This window comes from Anolis carolinensis, chromosome 2, assembly GCF_035594765.1.
Source record: "Anolis carolinensis isolate JA03-04 chromosome 2, rAnoCar3.1.pri, whole genome shotgun sequence".
Classification (NCBI taxonomy): domain Eukaryota; kingdom Metazoa; phylum Chordata; class Lepidosauria; order Squamata; family Dactyloidae; genus Anolis; species Anolis carolinensis.
The window spans coordinates 175,034,229-175,061,365 of NC_085842.1; the positions used below are offsets into that span (position 1 = coordinate 175,034,229).

Here is a 27,137-nt window from a genome sequence, read left to right on the forward strand (position 1 = left end):
TATTCATTGATGTCTTTACACTTGAAGATCTTGCCTGGCTCCCTCATAGCTGCTATTTCAAGTCCTAATCATCTTCTCATTTCTTGCCCATAGTCTCCATTGCTGACTGAGCCAAGATACAAGAAATCTTTGACTATGTCAATGTCTTCACTGTCTACTTTACAATTATGTAAATAATCTGTGGTCATTATTTTTAATGTGCAACTGTAAACCTGCCTTTGCACTTTCTTCCTTGATGTTTTTCAATAGTTGTTCCAAGTCTTGTTATTTTCTGCTAGAAGTATAATGTCATCTCCTCCAATTTTCATACTTCCTTCCTACAAGTCTAGTCCAACTTTATGTATGACACATTCAGTGTACAAATTAAACAGATAGGGCAATAAAAATGCCCGAACCCATTGCCAACTGGAAACTGTTCTGTTTCTTCATATTCTGTCCTTGGAGTAGCCCTTTGTCCTGAGTACAGGTTACACACTGGGACACTCAAGTGAGGAACACAGGTTTCTTTCCAGTGATTTCCATTTTTCATAAACTACACAATCAATGGCTGTGCTATATTCTATAAAATGCAAACTGGTTTTCCCCATGAACTTCTTTGATGTGTATGTTTGCAAAACGATTATTTTGTTCACTGATTTCAATTCCTCTATGCAATCCTTTTGTACCTCCAAAAAATCTACTTCATAGGATTATGGAACCATTGCAATGGGGTACAAGGGAGGCAGAAAAAAAAGATCAGCTATATAAACTTATTCTCTCTGAGTTTCATTGGTAGAAGCCACAGTCAAAACCACACCATAAATGTCCTAATCACCACCTTTACCAACTCCAAGGTTATGAAAACTATGTCTTTCAATATCCGTGAGGGGTTTCTGCCAAAACTGACCATGGTCATGCCGCTGTTATTCTTTTAACAAGAACCAAATTCACCTTAGTAACTGGGGAACAGTTCTATACAACACCATTTTTAAAAATGCAAATACTAAAACTTTGTTGCTCCAAGAACACATTTAGACCAATACTTACCTACTATCTGTCCTCTAACAGTATCATTGTCATTTGGCCCAAGTTTGCACAGATCCAACCTCTGATCTACAAATACAAAGAAAAACAGGTGTCCACCTACTACGTACAATTCTTATACTTAACTATAATGGATAGAACTCTATTTCAGTGTTTGTTTGGATTTTTTCCAGGCGGGATAAGTTTTGGTTTTAAATGAGGCAGGAAGTCAAATGTATTTAAAAGTTGAATTATTTAATCTGAAGACTTAACAAAAGTGACTATTTATCCTTTTCCGGGCAAAAAGGGCTATCCGAAAATTCTGGAAGGGTCAAGGATTCCAAAAACAATCTGAGCTGGTGCATCTGGTCCCAGGACCACAATTTGCCCAGCCATAAGATAAACATTTCTAGAATGCACTATATGGCAGAAATGCATGCTTGTTTGCAAGCCCAACGCACAGAAAGAAGCTTGCACATAATATCAGATCTGAAACTGTCTCTCTAAAAAGGTTATTACAACACATTAGGTCTACTTACAACCAGTGTCTTTAAGGCGGTTGATAGCATTGGAAAGCAGTCTCACACAACCCAAAAAACCAGCACCCTGCTTTTTATGAATTTTCTTGTGGTTCCATACGCTGATTGTTATGGAGTCTGATTTCCCAATATATCTGAAAAAAGGACAAGAATCAGAGCAATACAAATTAGGTTGGCTGCATGCTTTGGACAGTCTATGCAACATAGTTCCCAATTGCAAAATATTTTTGAGTATAAGAAGAGTAAACATTGTTTCCTCTGGCAGAAGAGGTCAGATTCACAGGAACTGCATGCTACAGATTGGCAAAAGACTCCCAAGTAATTTATTTGTAAAACAGAATTGACACGAAGGAATTTCAAAGGAGCTTTTCAGAATGTCTTACGTAAATCAAGCACTGCCGACATCCTTTGGCTAGACAATGACAGTATGTCTAAAGGAAAAGGACTGGTATATCATTGGGTGTTTAATCCTGGAGGGAGATTATAAAATGTAAGAATTATGGGTCTCCATGAGAGATGTTTAGCAGTTTTCTTCCATTACATACTCCCTTGTCAGTACAAACATCCAACTATCCCACTTACTAAAACACACCCTCCTACACTCACCCATTTACATTTTCTACACACCCTCCCCCAACCGTTGCAGTACATCTTTAGTTATCTAACTCTAAATTAAGCTCTTGGGGCTTGAAAAGAAAAATCCTGACCTATCCCTCAAGACTTACAACGGCTGTTCATGTAACACTTGCTCCCATTCCACCCCATTTTTATTGTATGCAGGTCATCATTTAGCAAAATTATTGAAGATTTCAGATGACTGCTGGCATATAGAAACAGACAGCTGACAAGCACAGCGGGGAATCATTATGCTGTACCCACATTCCTTTTATTATGAAGAAAATGAAAACTGTGCTCTCATTATATTTATATTAAGACTAGTACAGAGTTTGCTTTCAGTAAAACATAAACGTAACAATTAATATAGTTCTAACAGATCATATTTTGGCAATACCAGTTTGATAACATTAAAAAGAAAAGGATGCTTGTGAAAGACTGAAATAATGTTCAGATTCTATTCATCATTTGCTTTTCTAAACTTTTTATAGCGTGCTAGAAGCATGGAAAAAAGACATAGGTTCACTACAGGGCTTTTCTCAATGAGTCTAGTTAATATATTTAATATAAAAATTAGATATAATTAAGTTTTCAAATCAATACAATATTTTCAGTAAGTCTTAGAACTTCCTATACCAAACAATTAAAGCTCCTTGAACTAGACCAGTGGTTCCCAACTTTTGGGCCTCCAGGTGTTTTGGACTTCAGCTCCCACAATTCCTAACAGCTGATAAGATGGCTGAGATTTCTAGGAGTTGAAGTCCAAAACACTTGGAGGCCCAAAGATTGGGAACCACTGACCTAGACAGAGCACTTCAGAACTGCTAAAGATACATCACTCCATCATCAAGTGTAAAAACCAACACAAAGTTCGCTTGCCAAATGACACTATGTACAGAAATTGAAAAAAATTATGATCCTGGTTTGAAAGTGCTATTTCCTGTTTAATTGTGTGATACTTACTTCGAAAGTAGTTGTTATACTCCAGAAACTTTGTTTTTGTGTCTGTTACAAACTATATTCAATTGGTTGGAACGCTACGAGATATTCATTGAAAAACTATAGCAAAATATGCTATAAGATGTCCTGCAAAAACAAAGTCTTTGCAGTTTAATAAACTTTTTCCATGTTTTTATGATAGAACCAATTAGGAAATGACATTTATAACCCAGGAATAAAAGTTGTGTTACATAGTGTGATTAATTTTTTTTTACGGAGGACGAACATTTCCTTCATGGTTGAGCTGAGCGCCTTTGGAAATGGTCTGTCATCTTTTATCTGCCTTCATTTAGTGTAGCTAAAGGCAGGTAAAAGTATAGCAGGGAGACTGAAAGTATACTGTTTGGCATTTTGCATCTTCTTCATATCATACCAACATAAAATCAGAGCCACAAAGTTCTATTTTTAAATAAAGACTGAAATTAACTTGTTATTTTAAAAAAGCTCCTTCTTTCCTTTATCTTTTTCATAATTTTCCAAAGCTATGGTTATTTACATATCACTCTACAGACGCATTCAAGGTGGATAGACTCAATTAAGGAAGCCATACTCCTGAGTCTGAAAGACCTCAGTAAAGCTGTCTATATGGTAACCTGGAAGTCCCTCATTCATGAGGTTGCCATAGGTTGAAGTCAATTTGATAGTAGTTAACAAGCAAAACCTTGGTACAAATTTCTTGGTCTTGCACCCTTTGTTAATGACAAACCATGTGCATATGTACAGAGAGGAATGTATGTATGTGTCAGGAATGTGCAATATGCATTCACTGTCACATAAGAGGAGAGTCTTCACTGCCTGCCTTGTTTCTCAGCAGAAACAGGTTCTAAACAAACAGGTTCTGGCAATTATCTTCGAGAGTTCTTGGAGAACGGGAGAAGTCCTAGCAGATTGGAGGAGGGCAAATGTGGTCCCTATCTTCAAGAAGGGAAAAAAGAACGACCCAAACAATTACCGTCCGGTCAGCCTCACATCAATACCAGGCAAAATTCTGGAAAAGATCATTAAGGAAGTGGTCTGCGAACACTTAGAAACAAATGCGGTCATTGCTAATAGTCAACACGGATTTACCAAAAACAAGTCATGCCAGACTAATCTGATCTCTTTTTTCGATAGAGTTACGAGTTGGGTCGATACAGGGAATGCTGTGGATGTAGCATACCTGGATTTCAGTAAGGCCTTCGACAAAGTCCCCCACGACCTTCTGGCAAACAAACTAGTAAAATGTGGGCTAGACAAAACTACAGTTAGGTGGATCTGTAATTGGCTAAGCGAACGAACCCAAAGGGTGCTCACCAATGCGTCGTCTTCATCATGGAAAGAAGTGACAAGTGGAGTGCCGCAGGGCTCCGTCCTGGGCCCGGTTCTGTTCAACATCTTTATTAACGACTTAGACGAAGGGTTAGAAGGCACGATCATCAAGTTTGCAGACGACACAAAACTGGGAGGGATAGCTAACACTCCAGAAGACAGGAGCAGAATTCAAAACGATCTTGACAGACTAGAGAGATGGGCCAAAACTAACAAAATGAAGTTCAACAGGGACAAATGCAAGATACTTCACTTCGGCAGAAAAAATGGAAATCAAAGATACAGAATGGGGGACGCCTGGCTTGACAGCAGTGTGTGCGAAAAAGACCTTGGAGTCCTCGTGGACAACAAGTTAAACATGAGCCAACAATGTGACGCGGCTGCTAAAAAAGCCAATGGGATTCTGGCCTGCATCAATAGGGGAATAGCGTCTAGATCCAGGGAAGTTATGCTCCCCCTCTATTCTGCCTTGGTCAGACCACACCTGGAATACTGTGTCCAATTTTGGGCACCACAGTTGAAGGGAGATGTTGACAAGCTGGAAAGCGTCCAGAGGAGGGCGACTAAAATGATTAAGGGTCTGGAGAACAAGCCCTATGAGGAGCGGCTTAAAGAGCTGGGCATGTTTAGCCTGCAGAAGAGAAGGCTGAGAGGAGACATGATAGCCATGTACAAATACGTGAAGGGAAGTCATAGGGAAGAGGGAGCAAGCTTGTTTTCTGCTGCCCTGCAGACTAGGACACGGAACAATGGCTTCAAACTACAGGAAAGGAGATTCCACCTGAACGAACATCAGGAAGAACTTCCTCACTGTGAGAGCTGTTCGACAGTGGAACTCTCTCCCCGGGGCCGTGGTGGAGGCTCCTTCCTTGGAGGCTTTTAAGCAGAGGCTGGATGGCCATCTGTCGGGGGTGCTTTGAATGCGATTTCCTGCTTCTTAGCAGGGGGTTGGACTAGATGGCCCATGTGGTCTCTTCCAACTCTACTATTCTATGATTCTATGATTCTAAACACCCGGTCTTACAGTTGCTGAATAAGCTAATACAAGCCTGTCTCTGCCGAGAAACAGGGCACTCAAGGATGCTCCTCCTGTGGTTTACTTCTAGCAAAATGTTAGGTGTGCTAAGAAAAGAGGTCATATATTGAATGTAATCTCAGTGTGTCCTCTTTCCCAGTATAAATGCTAGATGAGTGATGATGTTAAAGCCTCTCCTTCCTCCCAGCACTCCTAAGGAACACTGCTTGACTGTGGAGTTAGTTTTGCTCCCATTCTAGCATCATTAAGCAACAATCCTGGGAGAGGGGCCAATTTAACCCTTGCTTTCACCCCAAGTGATGATGCTATAGAAAGCTTAAATGTCCCAACAATTCTGCTTAAGATCAATGGAAAGAGCATGGAGTGAAAATTACTTTCCCAGCAAAGTGACCTGCAGCAGCAACAGTAGTATGTGTGTGTGTGTGTGTGTGTGTGAGAGAGAGAGAGAGAGACTCAACCAAGAGATAAACCTGTGTTTTTGTGAGTAAGCGTGATAAAAACTTACTGTCCTTTCAAGTCTAGAAAATCAATATATTTGTTTCATCTGATTTTCAACAGAAGAAATACTTAATTCTGTTACACCCAACCAGAAATCTGTGATCTATAAATTTCTAAAATAGGATTCTATTTGAGGGATGAAAACAGCAACAAGTGGGTGAAAAAGCTCTCTTGAAAATGCTACCTTCATCAGATATGACACCACCAGAGAACAGAACCAAGCGCACACTCACAAAAAGCCTTCTTTTAATCCTCTGTCACCGAAGTTCTATATAATCTGGGTTTCTGTTTCCAACATCTAATTGATATTATCTTACACCATGCATTTAAAACTTCACTAAAATTAGCACAAAAATTCTTAGAGCTCTAGAAAAATTAAAATGCAGCAATAATGATGAATAAGGGGGAATTAATAACAAAACATAAAGAACACTAAATTGAACATCACTCCCTGAATAATAGTTTGTAGACAAATTCCATCTCTTTTCTCTCATGGAACCTCACATTAGAAACTGCCGTAGTTCTTATGCCACGTTATTTCTTATGCCACCTATAATGCAACACAATAAATACATTTCAAAATGAATGTCCTGAGGGCTGGTGAATATTTTAATGTTTTTTTTTCCCAAGCAATTTACATTTTCTTGCAAAACTACTTCAGCTTTTTTCATCCTAAAACAGGAGAAAGGAAAATGAAAGGGATTTTATATTGTATCTGTTCTAAAACTTTGTATGATTGCCTCTTTCATCTACTTGATCTGCAGGCAAAGAGACCAAGTGGGCACCTTGCCACTGAGACACTGTTATCGTTGGCATGCAAACTATTTCCTGTAACAATGAATGTGTCATAAGTCAAAGACCAGCATTCCCATGCAATACTGTGTTGTTAAGGTAAACATTATTATAGAGCCTTCAGCATCCATTATACAGGTATTTTCAGAACAGGATAGAAGGCAAATAATTAATTTCAGACTGCAGAATTAATCACCAATGTTTTGCAGAAAATTTCTTTCTAGCTTTATTATATTTTCTAGTCTTTTGGGGAAAGGAAAGCAATGCTCATAGCGAAGTAAATTTGAAAGTGTTGTATTAAAAGAAATGTTTGGAAATGATGTGACAAAATCCTCTGATTACTAAACAAAGTTACTCAAAAGAACTTACTCCCAGGCACGTGCATATAAAATTGCAGCCTTACCTAACAAACTAAAATTATTTTTGTTTTACTTATTTTTAATGCCAGTGAATGAAAAAACAGAATTAAGATGGAGGCTTATGGTGCATGGAACTAGGTACATGAACTACCACAGAAAAGACTGAACTCCCCCCTCTCCCAAAGAGATGTAAGTCCATAGCTTGAGAGTACTTCAGATCCATTCTCTCACAGGAGGCCCGAGCAGACTTTGGTTTGCATCAACTCAGCTATGGTTTTTCTTAGATGTGAATAACCTAGTCACAGTAGTTCATATACTGAAAACATCTAATTAGACTACTGCAATGTCCTCTTTGTGGGATCGACCCTGAAAATGACTTAAAAGTTGCCCACAGTGCAAAATGTATCAAGGGAGCTGTCAATTTGCATTTCTTTCAAAGTTAGCATTTTTGTAAAATCTCAACTGCATTTTTTTTGTTAAAAATGAGTTCTCCACCTGTTTTAAAATTAAGATCAAGAGGTCTCCCTGAGGATAAACTGTCAGTGAATACATGGTGGTACAGGGCATAGGCAAAGACAGAAATGGTCCAAACCAGAAATGAACATGGGTGGGGCAAGCCTTTTTCTTTCCCTGACACCTCCTTTTTAAAGAACTCTCACTGCAACCACTTCTCTATCTCCTTTCTTAGTGGGAGGAACAGATTATTTTTGTGTCAGATGTCTGAACTGACTGGTTTCTGAGGGCTTTGGAAATTAGAGCAAGAGTCACATAAAATTAGGTCACAAGAAGCAGTTCCTACCTAAGGTTTAACGGAAATACAAATTTATATATTTAGCTGGTATCTGAAGAGTACCTGCAGTTTACCACTGAAGTGGTAAAGTAGGCATACTGTGACCAGTGAAAGTGAATCTACTATGAGTAGAAGTGAACATGTTGTAAGAAAAATTGAGTGCTATGAAGTTGGCAGCCTTATCTGGAGCAGCAGTTGGAATAATGTGAAACTAAGATTTCCATCATCCCTAACAACTGACCATGGAGGAGCTATGGGAGGCAGACTCCAACAACTTCTGGAAGATAGTAATTTCATCACCCTTGACCCAGAGCTGATGTTCTTGTGAGCTTTCAAATCATTTATAACCTATGGCAGCCCTAAGGCAACAATATCATCATTTTTTCTTGGGAAGTTTTATTCAAAATTATATACTGTGATCTTCCATGGAGGCTGAAAAGAGGCTGACATTGAGGAGGTCACCAATTGAATTTCCAAGGCTGAGCAGGGATTTAAACCCCGAGCTCCAGAGTCATAGTCATAGCACTCAAACATGCTGGCTATCAACCCAGACGTATTTCAATTGTTCTATACACGCAAGACAACATTATAACAAATACAAACTTTTTTTTCAGAAAAAAACACTTCTTAAATATAATGAGAAAAAAGGGTCATATGAGGTGGCAGATCTACATTTCCTAAAAGTACAAGATTTCATCTGAACTTGGAAGCTAAGCAGAGTTAGCTCTTGTTAATACTTGGACAAGAAAGTGCCAATAAATACCAGGTGCTGTTGGCTTTATTTCAGAAGAAGAAACTAGCCAAACCACCTCTGGGTATTTCTTGCCTAAGAAAATCCTATGAAATTCATGGGGTAACCATAAGTCAACAGTTGACTTGAAGGCACATACACATGCAGACACAGCTTAAAAGAAAGCCCAAATTTTAATTTTACTCTACTATTCACTATCATGAAAATAAAAATACTCACCTCCTCAGTTAATACCTTTTGTAGTTAGATGAAAAACATAACTTGAGATCTAGATAGCATTATTGCTCTTAGCTTAAAAAAAGGCAAACTGTGTATATATTAAATAAAATAGGTAATAAAGTACTGCACACATTTCAAGTGGGAGAGTGAATATTATAAACATTTATCTGTTCTGTTAATGAATACCCAACTTAAAGTTTGACTACATATTAATCACCCTATAGACACCTACAAGTCATAATGCTGATTCCACTTTGGATCAAGGGTATTCTTCACAGTATCTGTTGAATGGCACTGGCCAGATCCGTCAACCACCACTTTAGCAAATGGGTCAGGAAGCCCTGTCAGAAGGGAGGAAAAATACATAATAGGGTGGACAGTATAATTATATAATTTCAGTTATGAATGATTGTCATTTGTTGGCTTTTGTAAGCCAAGCATTTTAATACTTCCAAGTTGATACTTTTACTCAGTTAACTGTATGAGTGCTTTCACACGATACTAGGAGCTTGGTTCAGTCTGAGAAACTTTTAGGTATTTCATATTCTAGTGATGTACTCAATATTAATCTATCTTCAATCTCAGAAACATCAGTAGTTTCAAGCAACATTCCAAAACAAAGAGAAACCCACCAGCACTTTTTTTTTTGGTAAGGAAATGTTTTATTTCTCTTTACATTTCTTCATTACAACAACATGCATGCCAGAATCTGTTTACTTTGCCTCATGGCATGGGTGTCCCAAGACACACTAGGCTGTCATCATACTGTATATATTAAAAGAAAACTAGTCTTTTGCAATTCTTCTCACAACTCAAATATCTTAAAATACTTTTTCTGTAGCAGACACCTGGAAACCTTTTGATACATCTAATTATGTAATCACACACTAAACTTTGGTCAATAAGTAATGTATATACCAACTACTAATTTCGCAGTATTCTGTAATACACGAGAGATTACATCCAAAACAAGAGCCTTTAACACTACCTTACATCACTATCTCCAAGTTTTATTTGGATTTTTGAACTCAAGGGAGCTTCTGAAGTCATTTGGCTGAGAGCTTCTTAAAACAATAATGCACCACAAAAATGTTTGTGGAATTATGTGCAATATATGGTACAGTAGAATCTCACTTATCCAAGCCTCGCTTATCCAAGTTTCTGGATTATCCAAGCCATTTTTGTAGTCAATGTTTTCAATATATCGTGATATTTTGGTGCTAAATTAGTAAATACAGTAATTACAACATAACATTACTGTGTACTGAACTACTTTTCCTGTCAAATTTGTTGTATAACATGATGTTTTGGTGCTTAATTTGTAAAATCATAACCTAATTTGATGTTTAATAAGCTTTTCCTTAATCCCTCCTTATTATCCAAGATATTCGCTTATCCAGGCTTCTGCCGGCCCATTTAGTTTGGATCAGTGAGACTCTACTGTATATGAAAAGCTCTTTGGATCATAGCTTTGAAATTACAATACCAGTAGATTCTCAGAAAAATAAGAGTTAAGGAATCTTACATTCAAAACTGACTAATATTGATACACTATCCACACATCAAAATATTTGAATTTAACTGGACTTATTTCTTTCTAAAAATCATAGTGATTCTGTCTATATTAGAGGTTAATGGTATGACTAATTAGACAGTGAAGAGAACTAATGTGAACTGAAGGGAAAGATGTATGAATACTTACGGAAAAAATCCTTTTTGACCAAATTTTTTGCGCAGAGAACTGTAAGAAAAGCAAAACAAGACACACAATAAAAATCTGAGCTTTGATTTATGTGCCAAACATCAATCAGGCTAGCTGCATTTTACAGAAAAAAACCATACATCTTCCCTGCTGTTACTTCTGTAACAGCAGGGAAGTATAAAGAAGACCATCTACAATGCACCACATAGGGGTGGACTATCTAAGTGACATCTTTAGGTTATTTGCAAAATGGCTGTCCCCAAAAATGGGTCTTCACAGGGAGGGCTTTTTCAGCAGTAACGATTTTTATGGTAGAAGAATCTATATATACAGCTGAGGTCTTGTTTCAATACTAGTCTTTTTCCTGTCTGGAATGGTTCAGTTCCCATGGAGTTTTGCTGTCCATCTTATGTATGAGAAACATCAATTTACCGAATAATTACCACCTTTTCCTTCTGGAGAGTTCTCAATACCTTTTATTCAGCTCAATTGACAGCATAAAGTTACTCTGAAACATATTCTACATTGTTCAATGTGTCTTGTTTCTAGAGAGATTCATAGGATCACATGCTTACTCTTGAATAAGTGGTCATACTTAAAATAAATTCATATGTACACTGAAATTATTTATCTGTTTAAACATAATTATGTAGCATACAAGGATCCACAACTAAAGGGGTTTGCAGTATGCTTTATGGTTACGTAAAGGCTCTTTCTCCTTTACTTTCTGAGCACACCACCTTGAAAATACTTCCCTACATAAAAATTAAGTCAACAGTACTGCGGTTATCAACAAATAATAATCTATAAAAGACCTGTCTTTGTAACTACACTAACAACTCCTTTCTAAGGCCAGCTAGATAAGCAGTGGCCTCATTAGGCACATGGGAATAAAGTGTTGGTAGAATATACAAAATCTTTTAGAGCAGTTGAAGATACTTAGCTAGGTGTGCAAAAGAGGAAAGAAAAACAAATATCACAAAACACACAACTACAGAATTTTCAAATCTCAACCGATAATATCAGTAGGAGAAATGCAATAAGATAGAGTCAACGAGAATTCAATTAAAAGTGAACAAATGATCAAAATGACTTCCAGAATTTGAATACAACTAGTATATATTATGCTGCTTATAATGTATATGTATTTTGGAAATGTGGGTTGTTCATAAGCTGGTAAATACTACTACAAATGTGTTCTTAAATGCCATTTCCGCTCAGCTTTCCTTGCACCAATTAATCCCTGAATACTTCAATTTCTATTTAGGCCCTGTACACTAGTTCTTCATAGGATCTTGGGGGGGGGGGGGGGGGGGTTAAAACTTTGACAGTGGAAGGTATGAAGTGAGGAGATGGATTGCTAGGGAAGGGGTTTAAAATTCCATATTTCATCACATAATACTTGCACTTTTTTCCTTTTTTGTAAAAGAAAAGGGGGGGGGTGCAGCTATTACATGAGGAAAAATTCTGCCTTTTGATTTTCCAATTTCTGTTGTTGTTTTTTTTAATAAAATGGCTTACCTCCAAAAGGAGAGGAGGGAGGGTCCAGCCTCAAACAAACATCTCCATTTCTGATTGGTTTTTTTTAAACTGCAGAGTCATTTGGGGCTGATTTTCCCTTCCTTCTTTCTCCGAAGGCAAGGCAGTTTAAAAACTATGAAATGAACATCTCTGAAGTTCCAGTCTTCCCTCCTCCCTCCTCCTTCAAAGCAAGGCAATTTAAAAAACCTGAAATGGAGGTCCCTGGATCTTCCTTCCTTCATCTTTTTGCCAAAGAACTTCATTCCAGGTTTTGTAAACTGCCTTGCCTCAGAAAGAGGAGAGAAAGAGGAGAGGAGAGCTTCAGAGACCTGCATTTTATAGTTTTATCTTGTGAACTTTAAATGTCTCATACTTTCTCTATAAAAGACCACTGCAAATGGACCTGAAAGGCCAATTTATCATTCGTCTTAATTCTAAATTGACCCTTAACAAACAATAAAAGGTATTAAGTGATCAATTCGTCTCTAGCTGTCACTTCTCTCCTACAAAAAGTTTGAATCAAACCCACAAAGTATTTCAAGATATAACCTTGGTTTGTATCTCTGTCAAAGTCTCAAAATGACATGTCTCACACAATGATTATTAATATCAGCATTCACTTTTAACTTAACATAACACATACCTAAGGTCATATCCATCTAAATCTAAAATCTCAATTTTTTCAATTTTATCCATTCTTTTAACCACACTAAACAAGATGCAGCAAAATAAACTTTTAAATTTGGTAATCCAAATTCTCCTCTTTCTTTAGCATCCTGAATAACTTTATTTTAAATCTCAGCTTCTTTTATTGCCATATAAACTTTGATACATTTTTCTTCCATTTATTAAATGGCACACTGTTAGTCAAAACCGTTATTATCTGAAACAAAAAAAATAATTTTGGCTAAACATTAATTTTTTTCACTGAAATTCTCCCTAATAACCCTACATTGTCATCCAACTACATTATAAATACGACAAGAATCCACATCTTGCCACACGTGGTTTTTGGCACATGCCTTGCAAAGAGGATGAGGCTGGATGCATCATCTTTCAGTGCCCTATTCTCCAGAACCACGTAACGCCTTCAGTTTGTGTGTCTTCTGATCTTCTAAAATAGGTAGGGGGGCATTCACAGTCACTTATGATGCCTTTAGTTTGGTTTACAACATTATTAGTACTGAACAGAAAGCCAGCACTTATTTCTCAAAGTGTATGCTTTAGAGCTGATGGAGAAAAGTGTAATTTCACTATACCTGATAATTTATACAGTTATTCAATATTGTATTTCTACAAATGATACTTTTTAAATAATTACATTCTTTATATAATACCTTCAAACATTAAAATGCATCTCAGTTACAGAAATACAACACAATGGTGCTATTACTGTGTCATACTGATAATAAATATACGATATTTAACAATTTTATCTATATATTTCTTATTTTCCAGCAATATAAGTATTGTTATGCAATTTGTAAAGACATAAATATTCCAATATAGAACTTGTATCGCTATATACACCAATTAAAACTAGCTTGTCTTATCCTCCACTCTAAAAACAATTAAAATAATAAAATGGAAGTTAAATGGACTTCTCCCCAGATTTTGTATAATCTGAATAAATCGACAAACTGCTCTGCTGCCTCTTGCCAAAAATTCCTTTTCCTCCTCCAGACTGTGGTTGCATTCCAATTACACTGCTGATTGGAATGAACTCTTTTGGGGGAGGTGTGTTTAAAATTTGAAAACTATTTCAAAATATTGCTTCTGAAATTAAAGAACAGTATTGACAATTTGCACATGTCCATGTTTAAACACTTATTGACGTATTGTCAACACTGATGGAATATGGCACTCAAAACTAACGCTCAGGAAGACAGCTCAGAGTTTCCTTGCTTTTTTCAGGATTCAATTTCTTATGTGTTTGCTGAACTACTGGCATGCTATAAATCCACTTACATTTTTTTGAGATTTGCTTTCCAAATTGCAATCCCAGAAAAGATATGAACCAAGACTTCTAAAGGGAGTTGCTGCTGACTGAAAATGCTGGGCAATAAAATTTCAGTCATCTTTATTCAACCTTTCGAACAACATGTTGCAAAAACAGAATTAAATTTTGGTTGCTATGAATTTTCCAGGCTGTATGGCCATGTTCCAGAAGCATTCTCTCCTGACGTTTCACCGACATCTATGGCAGACAACCTCTGAGGATGCCTGTGATAAATGTGGGTGAAACGTCAGGAGAGAATGCTTCTGGAACATGGCCATACAGCCCGGAAAACTCACTGAAACCCAGTGATTCCGACCATGAAAGCCTTCAACAAAAGAATTACATTTATTTCAGCATGATCTGACTCTAAATGACAAAAACTTTCCTCTAAACACAAATTAGGCAATAGCTTCAACCCAACTGAATGTCAATAGTAAAATGTCAAATATTATTCTGCTAGTACACAGAAGAAAAACTTAGACAATTTCCATTTTCCTACTGCATCCTCATCCCAGAGAATTGTAAATGATTCTTCAATCCTCACATGCAACTTTTCAAGGGTTCAAGGACTAGACGCGGCAGATAAGAAAATCTGTTCTGTTTGTGAAATCTTCCCTTTCAGCTGTATAATATTCCACAAATGGCTACTCACTAATGATTAAAACTGAAAATATTTTCATGCATCTTGCACTTTGATATAGTAAAAAATCTAAATATACTGTATTTTCATACAAACTTCATCTGAGTAGCGATGATGCAGAAATACAAACTGTAAATCCAGAAAGTCCATCAAGATTTTTGCTTTCTTTCCAAAACACTAATGTACTGTTGAATGCCAAGCAAACATTCTCTCTGATCCAAGTCAAGGGTGTCTAAAAATTAGCTAGCAATATGATGTGGCTCTATGCTCAAAGAGCTCTTGGGTCTCTTTTAATGAATGCTTATCTTGCCTTTCTTGAGAAAAGGAGTGAACTTGTTAAACCATCTGAACCTCAAATGGGATAACCTAATATTGAACTGCCATAATATATAGCCCCAGCCCATACATATTAGTTCTGCAATAAACCATATTATTACCCACAGAGAATGGTATAACTATGCACAGGTTTTTGGTGAAGAGCATGACACATTTTAATGTCAGAAGCTAATCAAAGGTAGAGCTTGTTTTATATGTAAACCAAATGTATGTTTATATTCTTTCTTTCATTGTATTATGCTCAAATATGAATCTGAGTGGGTGGATTTAAATAAGCAATTTAAACTATGATTTCAAATTAACAACAGAAGACCAATTTTAAACCACTAATTTAAACTGTGATTTTCATTTACACTTTAGGTTCCTTAATACACATATAACTGCATTAATGAATCAGGGAAAAATAAGAGCAACACTGAGCCTCCCTAAATTAAGTTAACGAATAAACTCTGCTTTACTTCCCATGAGTTTGATGTTATCTCTGCTTTCAAACAGAAAAGCAGCCTTTAACTCAATGCATGTGGATCAGATTTCATAAATTTTATTTCAACTGATGAAGCACATATTTCTATTAAATAAAGATTTTGGATATATCTAAGTCATTAATAGCTGTAGCATAGTATTGACTGTTTTCATAAAGAGGTCTACCAAATCAGATTCATACATCAACCATTCTTGTACAACAACACAAAATGAAAATCAGGAAAGTCATCATCATCACCATCATCATCATCATCAAACTTTATTGTTTATATTAATTATTTGTTTTTTTTAAATTTATTATGTATTGCCACACAATACATAATTAAAATACAAATAATTAATATAAATAATTAATCATAATTAAACGTAGAAGACAACACAAATCACAGGCACAATAAATAGAAGGTTTAAAGTCAGAATGGTAGATTTAAAAACCGTATCTGTCATTAAAAGCCTTATCCATAGGCCATACCTTGTGTGGTAAAGTCAGATATTAAATAAAGATTTGATTCTCCATAACCCTGGGAACACAGATAAGTTTTTAGTTGCTTTCTGAAAGAGAGGAGGGTGGGAGTCATTCTAATTTCCTTTGGGGGAAGAGTTCCAGAAGTGGGGAGCGATTTCAGAAAAGGCCCTCTCCCTTGTCCCAACCAATCGGGTTTGGGATGGGGGTGGGACCGAGAGGAGGGCCTCATCTGATAAATGCAGAGTCTGGGCAGATTCATATAAGGAGAGGTGGATAGTCAGGTAGTCTGGACCCTAACAGGTTAGGGTTTGAAAAGTAATGACTAGCACTTTAAATTTCGCCCGGTAGCAAACTGGGAGTTTTTCTCTCCCTGTACAGCACTCCAGTTAGTAACCTGGCTGCCAATCTCTGAACCAGATGAAGCTTCCAAGCGCTCCTTAAAAGCAGCCTCAGATAGAGTGCACTGCAGTAATCTAGTTGAGATGTAACTAAAGCATGCACTACCATGGCAAGATCTGGAGTCTCAAGGTATGGGCGAAGATGGTGCCACCAGTTCTTGGGAAAACCAGGGAGCTGATTTGGCTTTGCTTTATGAAAGGAGATGCTTTATGAAAGGAGCAGCGATTTTGCCAACTGCACTGGCCACCTCCTAATTCTAAAGGCCCAACGGATCCATAGGTCTCCTGGGATGGACCTTCCTAATAGGCCCTCCACTCCTGCAGAGGTTTAGAGCCCCAGGGAGTCTAAATCTGACCAGGTCATGATCAGTCCATGACAAATGAACCATAGATAGTTCCTCCACAATAGCGTCACCGTCATCCCACCCTCAACAGAAGACCAAGTCAAGGGTGTGTCCATCACTATGAGTGGGGCCAGAAACCATTTGGGTCCCCCAGCACTATTAGCCGTTGGGACTCTGACACCAAGTCTGAGACCACTCTGGCTAGCTCAGGCAAGGAGACTATTGAGTGGCGTGGATGTTAAAACAACAGAATTCCTGTTCTATCCTGACCACCCACCCTTAGGTAGACACACCCAAGTGGCTGACTGTGGGATGGGAAACCTGGTCAAGAGGATGGGATCCTGATAGACAACTGTGACTCCTCCTCCCCAGCCCCTGGGCCTCATCCAATCAGATCTCCGTGATACATGCCAGAATCAGTTCCTGGATGGCAGGTGTTTTACCATTCGCCGATCTGGCATTAAACAGCAGCAATTTCAGCTGGGGGACTAGCTTCCTTTGTTATCCAGACTAGCTGTAGCCTGATACAGCCTGAGGGCAGCAAGAACCCTATCTTCTGCTCCCTGCCTCTCCGTCTCTCACCTGCCCTCCTGCCATGGATCACCATTATAGGCTCTCCCCCACCCTGAAACCTCCCCTTCCCTCATAACATATCCTCTGATTATTATTCTATTTCCACCCATTGTCAAGCTGTATTCTTTTAGTACTGCACATTTTGGATCTAGCTTAAATTAAAAATGAAACCGCCCCTTCCACCCACTACTATAATTCAATCTTCCTTCCCCGCCCATCCTCAATTCCAAAACCACCCCTTCTCTTTAGAGCCCTTCGCAACACTCAACCCCTGTCTGGTCTTAAACAATAGCAATAAACAATAAAGTTTGGGACAAAAAGTTGAATGGGACATAAAGTTAACCTCACTGGGAAATAATCATGATTGATATGAGGGTAGGGGGGATTCAGATATGACAATGATAGGTCTACAGTTTCTATGGATGAGAGAGGGGCAGGAGTAGGAGTAGTCATAGGCATTTAGTCACTAACAATTAGCAACAACATACTGGAGTCTATGAATTGATACACACTTTCCAGTTATGAGGATAACATCTGTTTCTATTTCTTTATTCGACTGGAAATCTTGGCAAAAGAACACAACATAGTATAACTACCTTTTGCAGACCTTTTATTTTGCTGTCCATTATACTTTTAGTCTCCATTCTTAAATACCGGTAATTCCTTTAGTAATTTTACAGAGAAGCTTGTCAGAAAGGAAACAGAAGACAGTCAAAAACCTTGCTTCCTCAAACATCAGAAAGTGAAGAGTGGAGGATGATTAACCATGACTAACCTCCCTCAACATTACAGGGTATAAAAAGGGGGATAGGAAGATACACAAGCAGGGAAAGGTGCTTCCTCCTCTCAATTCACTCTCTCTTATATTATAAAATTTTGCCAATTGGAATTGACAATTATACACATTTTTGTTCTCTTCTTTCCCTGTCTACTTCTTGGCTACTTGGAAGGAGGGACAGAGGCAGAGAAGATTGGATAACACATTAAATAATGGGATTCAGTACAAGTCAATCCAGTAATCTGCATTTAAGATTGCTGAGTGACTTCCAGACACAGCCAGATGGAGCCTGACTACATTGCCATGTTTAGACTCCTGTTTTATACATCATGTCTACTTCACAGTATTGTTCTACAGTAAACAAAGAACTTCCTTTTCCACCACTCCTCCCATTTTTTTCCATTCTATGCCAAAATTAAAACAAAACAAACATGCACCCTGAATTTTTTGCACAGAGATAATATATTTCTCTTGCCTTGACTTGTTTTATGATAGCTTCATGTAATTTCTACTCTAGTTCAGCCCATCAATATAATATGATTTTGAAAAATATTTCACAACACCCTGTAGAAGAGGGGAAAGAAAAATATAATTAATTCAATTTATAAGTTATGTCTATGCGAACTTGTGAAACAAGCAGGAGGTTCCATTTCTATGTGTTCATTCCGACACCTACTGCTTTCCCACTAACATGTTTTAAAACCCAAAACCAAATCAGAAAAATACCGCATGAACTGGAATCCACAGGGATTTGAAGCTGCATTTGCTGCTCCTGCAATAAGATTTCAACTGATCCTATACTACCAGTGATGCTTCGTTAGCATCCCTGCTAAAGACAGATCCTATTTAGGTTGAAAGCACTAAGGACAAGTTAATCAAGAGAAGGAAAAATTTCTATTCAGTTGTTTTATGGTTGTTGACAAATCTGAAGTAAAGACACTGAAATTCTAGATCAGCTATATATTTGATGACATATATAAATGGGGGAGGTTGCAAGTCTTAAGGCCCTCTTCATATTCTTTGGGGGCCTCAGCCCCATCCGTGACAAACATACAGGATAGAGGCCAACAGAAAAGCAATTCAGCAAACATAAGATTCTTTTGCTTATTACTAACACTCTACAGGTAGAAGATCTTTGAATTAGGATTGTTCTGTTGCTGTAGGAGTTTAAAAATAGTCAGGTGCCTCTAAATGCCTGATGAAGAGGCCTTCTGCTAGCAACATAACCGCCTTCATCCAACTGAACTCAGACATCAGCAAGCAAATCTAACTTGACAAGTTGGGGTCCACTTTATATCAGGGGAAATTCAAACCTTTTAAACAGAGGACCAGTACGTGGTCCCTCAGACTGTTTGGGGGGAGGGGGCGATCTTTGCGATCACATTTTCTACTACGAATCTGCGCGAACATTAAGATCTGCCGGGGAGGCCCTTCTCTCGCTACTGCCGCCGTCCCAAACACGGTTGGTGAGGATGAGGGAGAGGGCATTCTCAGTGGTGACCCCCCCCCCCCAGCTCAGGAACTCCCTCCCAAGAGAAATTAGATTACCTCCTCCTATGGCCACATTCTGAAAAGACCTGAAAATCTGATTATTTCAATGTGCTTTTGACTACCCAGTCACTGAACTTTATTACTGGCCTATCTTATTAGTGACCTTGCAATATATTGCACATGTATAATTTATTGTATTGCCTCCAATTTTTGAACACGCCTATTGCGTACAGCTATTGGTTATTGGTTACTGGTTGTTGAGTTTATGCTTTTATGATTTTTAGGGGTGGGATTTAAGAGTAAAGTTATATTATTATTATTATTATTATTATTATTGCTATTATTATTATAGTTTGAAAAAGACAGGAACGAATTCCTATGCACACTGCAGAAATCTTATTTGCAGTGCAAAAAAAATGAAAGAACAATACAATACTTAAAATGAAGAAGAATTTTAACCAACTTAAACTTATAATATTTCAGTGGGAAGTGTGGTCCTACTTTTGGCTGATGAGATAGACAAGTTAACGAAGATGGCTGAAATTCGAACTGCTTCAAGTCATTTCAGAATTAGGGTGGCCCTCAGTTTAAAGTTTAGAGCGGGGACCAGTTAAATGGCCTCAGGAAATTGTATCTAGCCCATGGGCCTTAGTTTGGGGACCCCTGCAGCAAACTACAAGGCCTTTCCTGGGTTCAACAGAGTACAAAGCAGCGAAGAAGCCTGAACTAGGTAGGTCAAAGACTATATATTATTAAATATAAATATAAATAAAACCTTCAACAGATTTTTCTAAGAAAATAATCATTTCATCAGTCAGTCAGTACCTCTTAAGTCTCCATGAAAGGAAAGAAACAACAAAGTGTATATTGGACCATAATAATGATGCTATTCTATAGGCTAGAACATACTTCATATATAAGTATACAGTATATATTCTGCCTAGAATTTTAAATTGTGACAGATTTTCCAAAAAAGAAACAAATAAAGAATGATAAACAATCTTGATATTATTATAAAGCTAACCTTCATTCCTGAGCGAATGTCTTTAAGATCTGTACATGAACAGCTAGTAAGCTAAATAAATACTCTGTATAATTCTTCATTAATGCACCTGACAAAGCAAACACTAGCCAAACGAAAGTTTATTTCGTTAGGCTTTCTCCACACACAAAAGAATATCATTAATCTGAAAAATGCAATAACTCTCTGCTTCAAATTATGATGATATAGTCACATAGTATTTTAATAGTCATTTCATACAAATGAGAACTGAATCAAAACCAACTTCATTCTATATTTTTTGCACCTGGAAAAAAAATCCAGAATAAGGAACTGGCAAACCTCTTAAGTATTCCTTGCCTAAGAAAACCCTATGAAATTCATGGAGTTGTCATAAATTAACAGGCAACTTGAAGGCATACAAACACAATCCAGCTACTCCACCCTACACCCTAATATGAAGATTACTTTCAAAATGTTCTGCATTCTTCCTAGTCTCAGGCATAAGGAATGTTTTCACAAAAGAGGCCTACTATTAAATCAGGAATAGATAAAGGAAAGCATAGACCAGTGGTTCTCAACCTGTGAGTCCCCAGGTGTTTTGGCCTACACCTCCCAGAAATCCCAGCCAGTTTACCAGCTGTTAAGATTTCTGGGAATCTTTAGGCCCAAATCCCAAACACTTATAATTGTATCCGTTTGCTTTCTTTCCCTCCAATCTCCCCGCTCCCCAACTAAGAAAAATCTTTTTTGCTGCCAACTGGCCAAAACAAGAAGTGGAATTGACATGGTAATACGTCTGGTGTGTTGCCAATTGTGGCTGGGGAGGAGCAAGGTAATAAAAATGGTCTCCCGGACCACTGCATGCCATAGTTTGTCCATCCAACTAGGGCCATTATTTCACTCCTGAGGAGAACAGATTTTTCTCTTATGCAATTGCCATTAAGATATGTGGCAGATATGCTTAAGAGACTGGGCCATCACTACCTGGTGAATGCACAGCCCTGAAAAGCAACTGAAAGACTACTTTAAATCATGTTGTTCCAATATTATCTCTATAGGGACAGGATACTGGCAGCAAGCAGAAATGAAACTGTGCAGCTCTCTGGCATTTATTGTTATCTGTTAGCCAGTCTTGAAACACATGGATCTGTGGACCTTACTTTGAGTGTCCTTTATGGAAACTCAAAGATATAAATAAACATAATAATAACATGTCATACTTGTAAACACCAACAATTCTATATTAAAACCAAGCCCTAAGACTTGTTCATGGCTTACATTGCAAAGCTGTAAAGGTTGACCTTTGCTTGTCCACATTCCACAAACACATCAATTTTTTAAAAAAAAATCTAATAAAAATGAAAGCTTTTACGCACGAATCTTTATAAGATTATGCTGGATTATGAATAATTACAGCAATTAATGGCTACCACCAATAACTTTTTTATTGAAGAGTTTTGGGTAATACGGTGTTAGTTGCACAAGTGCTTCCCAAAAGATATATGGTTAATCCAGTACTTACCCCGGAATCATTTTTATGGTTTCTTCACACATGTAAAAGCATAAAAGGCTTAAACATTAGCCTATATATATTTACTGATAAACTTGTCCAAAATAGGAAGGTCCGCTCCTATTTCTCTGCCAAGATCAAAGTTTTCTTTTTTTTTTCTTAAAGTGAATGATTTTATTGAGATCCTTCCTTATGTGCTCTGATCCTTACATATCCAGCTATTAAAGATTAGAAATTATGACATTATGATAATAACATGCACTTAATCAGGAGAATATTTCAGCAGATTAAAAGAGGTATAATATTGAACATTCATACTTAATTATCATTTTAATGCAAAAATATAGCCTGATGCTTTTAACTGCAAATAGAAAGAAAAATGTTTCAAGATATTTTGACAAAAGAATATGGTGCACAATTTGTACATCAGGCTTAAGTTTACATATTCAGACATTGAGTTAAGAAGCCTACATACAAATTTTTTTTAAAATGAGGCTACAGGGGAAATATGGGGGTTATTAATATATGTTAAAATGAACTTAAACATCCTGAACTCTAATGAAATTTAGGAACGTTTAGTTTTGCAAGTTTTTGATAAGCATATAAAGTTTAACGTAGAAAATAGAACGGGGAGTTATTGATTTTATTGTAAACCAAAAACAGTTGCTGTATATACAGAACTTAGTCTTAAAGACCTGGGGGAGGGGATCAAAAACAATAATATATTTACTTCAAAATAACAAATCTTGGTTAAGTTTCATTTTAAGTTTTTTCTTAATGTTGATTTTTATCATATTGAAGGTCATAACAATAACCAAACGTTTGTCCGGATTGAGACATGGTTTTCTGTTCTTTCACTTATCAGCCTATTTATTGATTTACTTCTATTCCAAAAATAGAATAGTTTCCTTTACATAATGCAGAATATGAAGAAATCTGAAACAAGTGAGAAGCAAAAAGGAAAAAAAGAGTTTATATTACGCAGAATATGTAAATTTGTAATTTTTGTTACACTCTTGCCATCATGTTGGAGAAGAGAAGATCTGGACAGATTCCCAGACTACATTCCTCTACCAAGTACCTGAAGATGTTCTCTATTTGGTAACAATTGAAATTTCTTCCTAACTTCAAGTCTGGAGAATGCTTTAGGAATCATTTTTAAGGAGTCAAGGGCAGGCAAACATATGAATATCTTGTCTTGAATTTTTTTTAAATGTTTTGAAATAAAATATTTCAAAACTTACATATTTTCATTTAGAAAATCCAAGAAAACATACTTTGAGGATCTATATTGTGCCGTCCTTAGAAAGAATGGCATTCAAAACAGAGAATGATAAATGAAAAGAAGTATTTTCAGAATCAAAACCAGATTAAAAACACAATTTCACACACACCAACAGAAGCAAGAACAGCACTCAGTATCCATTTCATAGCAGGGTAAGGCTTTTTGAAATAAAAATGTCTTTGCCTATCAGCCTAGCTAGACAAAAGGCAAGAGGCCAGCCTAACTTGATCAGGAATTCCTTGAGCTATGAACAGGCACTGAGAAAACCATTGGAAGTTCATGGAAAAACAGAGAAGAAATCAGAAAATCTGGTCTTCTCCCTTCTGGACTTTATATCTCCAGGGTCAGGTGAAAAGCAGGCCTGGGATTAGTCAATGGAATTCCTCAACAAATTTGTCTGAAATTCTCTTTGTTCCTATACAAACACCAAGCTGTCATATAGTTATACAGTTTAGTCAGTCAGAAGGAATTTCCTGAGTGAATATTAGTGACTATTCATTTCCCTAGGCCATGACCTTACAGAAACCAAACGAAACTATTAATTTTTTTTAAACAATGTGGATGATTAGATTTTACCACCAAACAATTTCTGCTGATTCTTAGGAAGTTGCTTTATATCAAGTCAATTTGAAATTTATTTCTAACTTCAAGTATAGAGAACGCTTTAAGAATCACTTTTAAGGAGTCAAGGGTAGGCATATTACTGTCTTGTCTTGAAATTTTCTGATTTATTCTCCTCTGTTTTTTCACCTTAGCCCAGCAGTTCAATGAATCTGTTAGACACCATCTCTCTTGGATTTCAAGCAAGTAATCTTTTTCTCAAGCCCATGCAATAGGCTGCTTTCAGGCCCTTTGGGATGTACTCTGTCACCAAGGTGTGACCCTTCAGGATCTCGTGGTAACAGCGATGTGACTTTCCTTTTCTACTTTTCCAAAGCAAATGATCACAAATTTGATTCTCAGCTTAATGTTTGCCATGTTACATTCTGCTGTGTTCATCACATGCATTATTAACAAAGGCCATGAGCTCCTGCTGAACATATATATGTGCTCATTCCTCTTTCTCTCGTGCACACACGTACATTATTTCCTAGTACTGAGAAATCATAACAGATCTTCTGCATATCTCTTGTAACCATACTACCTGCTAAATATAACACACTGGTACTATTTTATTTATTTTACAGGGATACAGTTTCTAAAGTGATAATATAAGTGGTCAGATAATGAAACACTATTCAGAGGCTGCTACAGTTTTAGTGCACATACTAAGACAGAGGATAGGATGGGTAGACCAGTCACATATTTTGTGGTTTATGAGCCAAATAAGTCTGAAATTCAAACTGCTTCTGCTCAATGCTCATCCCATTCAGAGACGGTGAATCATTTCCCATTTGGCAATCTTTCTGCCTACAAGGCTGACTTGTGAAGGATTTCCTGTACCCTTGATATACATTAATTAATGCAGTGCACCTGATTTTAAACAAAAATTCTTACTACCTACTTTCAGGCCAGTTCTTGCCCTGTTTCAGATACTGTTTATAATCAATTTTGCTAAAGAGATAGAATAAATGTTCTCAATAATCTCTACTTCACAATTTTTCGAATATGCTAAGCTTCCGTAACCCAACAAACATAACAAAGCATCATACTTGACTGCATTTGTAGTAGTAGTAAGAAGAAGAAGAAGAAGACGACGACGACGACACCAATGTTATTACTTACCCGCCTCTCCTCACAGCTCGAGGCGGGTTACAAATTGCTAAAACACAGAATCATTTAAAAAACACTGTGAAAAATACACATATTAAAACATACTTGTATAGATTTATCCAACAGCTATACTGTTTTGTCTTTCAAGTAAGTTTCTTCTAGAATTACGCAATTTACAGAAAACGAATAAAAGTTTTCCCTATCTGTTTTGACACAAATACTTTGAAAGTACAAAGGTTTAAAAAGTTTTCCGTTGGAGTACTAACTAATGTAACAGAGACAGAAGGAAGAGGAAGAGAAAGAATGGGATAGCAGTTATTAATCATTAATTTTAGATATGTAGATAGAAGCTAGAGAAAGTGAGAGGAGACAGAAAGAAACATACAAATACATTCTGTGCGGAGTAAAGAAATTTGGCAATACATCTGTTTAAAACTATTAATTAAGCTAAATACCAAATCACACATAAAATGAATCAATATTTAGTAATACTTAAGCTTTCAAGGTTGTTAAGTGTACCTCTTCAAGTCTTAATAACCTAACTCAGATTTGGATAACACTTAGTATGTTCCCTCACTGTACATCAAAAGTCTTGGGGGTAGCAAGTTATTTGAAAGAAAATATATATTGCTCTTACTCACGTTCATCTTCATTTGACACTTGATAAAAATACAGGAGCTTTCTAGATTACTTGAATTATTTTAGTGTTTTGCCAAACCAAACACCGGTACTAGCTTTCCATCTACTTCAGTTCAGACTTGTCTTTGAAATTGTTTTTGATCGAATAAATTTCATTATATTTATCAGAAATAAAGAATTAAAAACTAGTTAAAAAAACTGTAAGTTTATATTCTTTTCTTTTTCCTTTCCTTAATAATAGCATAAATTTTAATGAAATCAGATAACAACAGTGAACAGCTCCAATCATGCAATGCTATACCCATTAGTTCTAGACGTCTAATGAATTACCCTAGCAAGAGGGCACAGGATTAAAATTCATTTTTAATTTAGTGCTTATACTATAAACTAGGAAAGGATAGGTAAAGCTTTTCCCCTGATAGTAAGTCTAGTTGTGTCCGACTCTGGGGGTTGGTGCTCATCTCCATATCTAAGCCGAAGAGCCAGCGTTGTCGATAGATATCTCCTAGGTCATGTGGCCAGCATGACTGCATGGAGCGTTGTTACCGTCCCACAGAAGCGTACCTATTGGTCTGCTCACATTTGCATGTTTTCGAACTGCTAGGTTGGCAGAAGCTGGGGCTAACAGCAGATGCTCACTCCACTCCCTGGATTCGAACCACCAACCTTTCGGTCAGCAAGTTCAGCAGCTCAGCAGGTTAACCTACTGTGACACCAGGGACTCAAGGAAAGGATATGATTTATTAATGTAAATATATTATGGTACTTTTCCATTATCCAGGAAGACTCCAAAAAGGGGCCTAGACAGAAAAGGATAATCCATTTTACAGGAGGGAGGAGTTGAAAGAGGAAAACCATTTCCCCCATTTTCTCTGATTATTTCCCCTCCCACCTTCCCATTTCATGCCCGAGGGTTGGTTCCACAATGGCAACATTGGTGGGGAAATAACAGGAAAAAGGAGGAAATAATTGTACTCCTTCACCCCCCGCCCCTAAAATGGACTATCCTTTTATTTCTAGCACCCCCTTGTGGCTTCTGCTTGGATAATAAAACAGTATATGATTTATGTATGATATGTATGTGTATTTATTTTGTTTCCACGTTATTTCTATTCTGCTTGAATCAAATCTAATAACAACCTCTCCCACATATTATGGGGAAAAATCTCAACCCCACCCAATAACAAACTGAATATATTTATCTATCTATAAAAGTATTTATTGCCTCATAACCACTGGAGATAGAATACAACAGTTAAAACAGATAAAGTCATGCTTGGAGAACAGACAAAAACATTTTAAAAAACAGATTTTCAAAAATACAAGCAATAAAAAATTCAGAAAAGTA

General features: G+C 37.0%; 1 protein-coding gene across 1 annotated transcript in view; it reads right to left on the reverse strand.

The window, feature by feature from the left end:
• Nucleotides 1-27,137, reverse strand: part of smurf2 (SMAD specific E3 ubiquitin protein ligase 2) — a 110,358-nt gene that overhangs the window by 46,277 nt on the left and 36,944 nt on the right. Inside the window, exons 2-5 of the mRNA XM_008116381.3 lie at nucleotides 10,611-10,649; nucleotides 9,141-9,249; nucleotides 1,542-1,675; nucleotides 1,027-1,092 (exon numbers count right to left, since the gene is read on the reverse strand). Coding sequence (XP_008114588.2) covers nucleotides 1,027-1,092; nucleotides 1,542-1,675; nucleotides 9,141-9,249; nucleotides 10,611-10,649 — 348 coding nt within the window. The remainder of the gene's footprint in view (nucleotides 1-1,026; nucleotides 1,093-1,541; nucleotides 1,676-9,140; nucleotides 9,250-10,610; nucleotides 10,650-27,137) is intronic.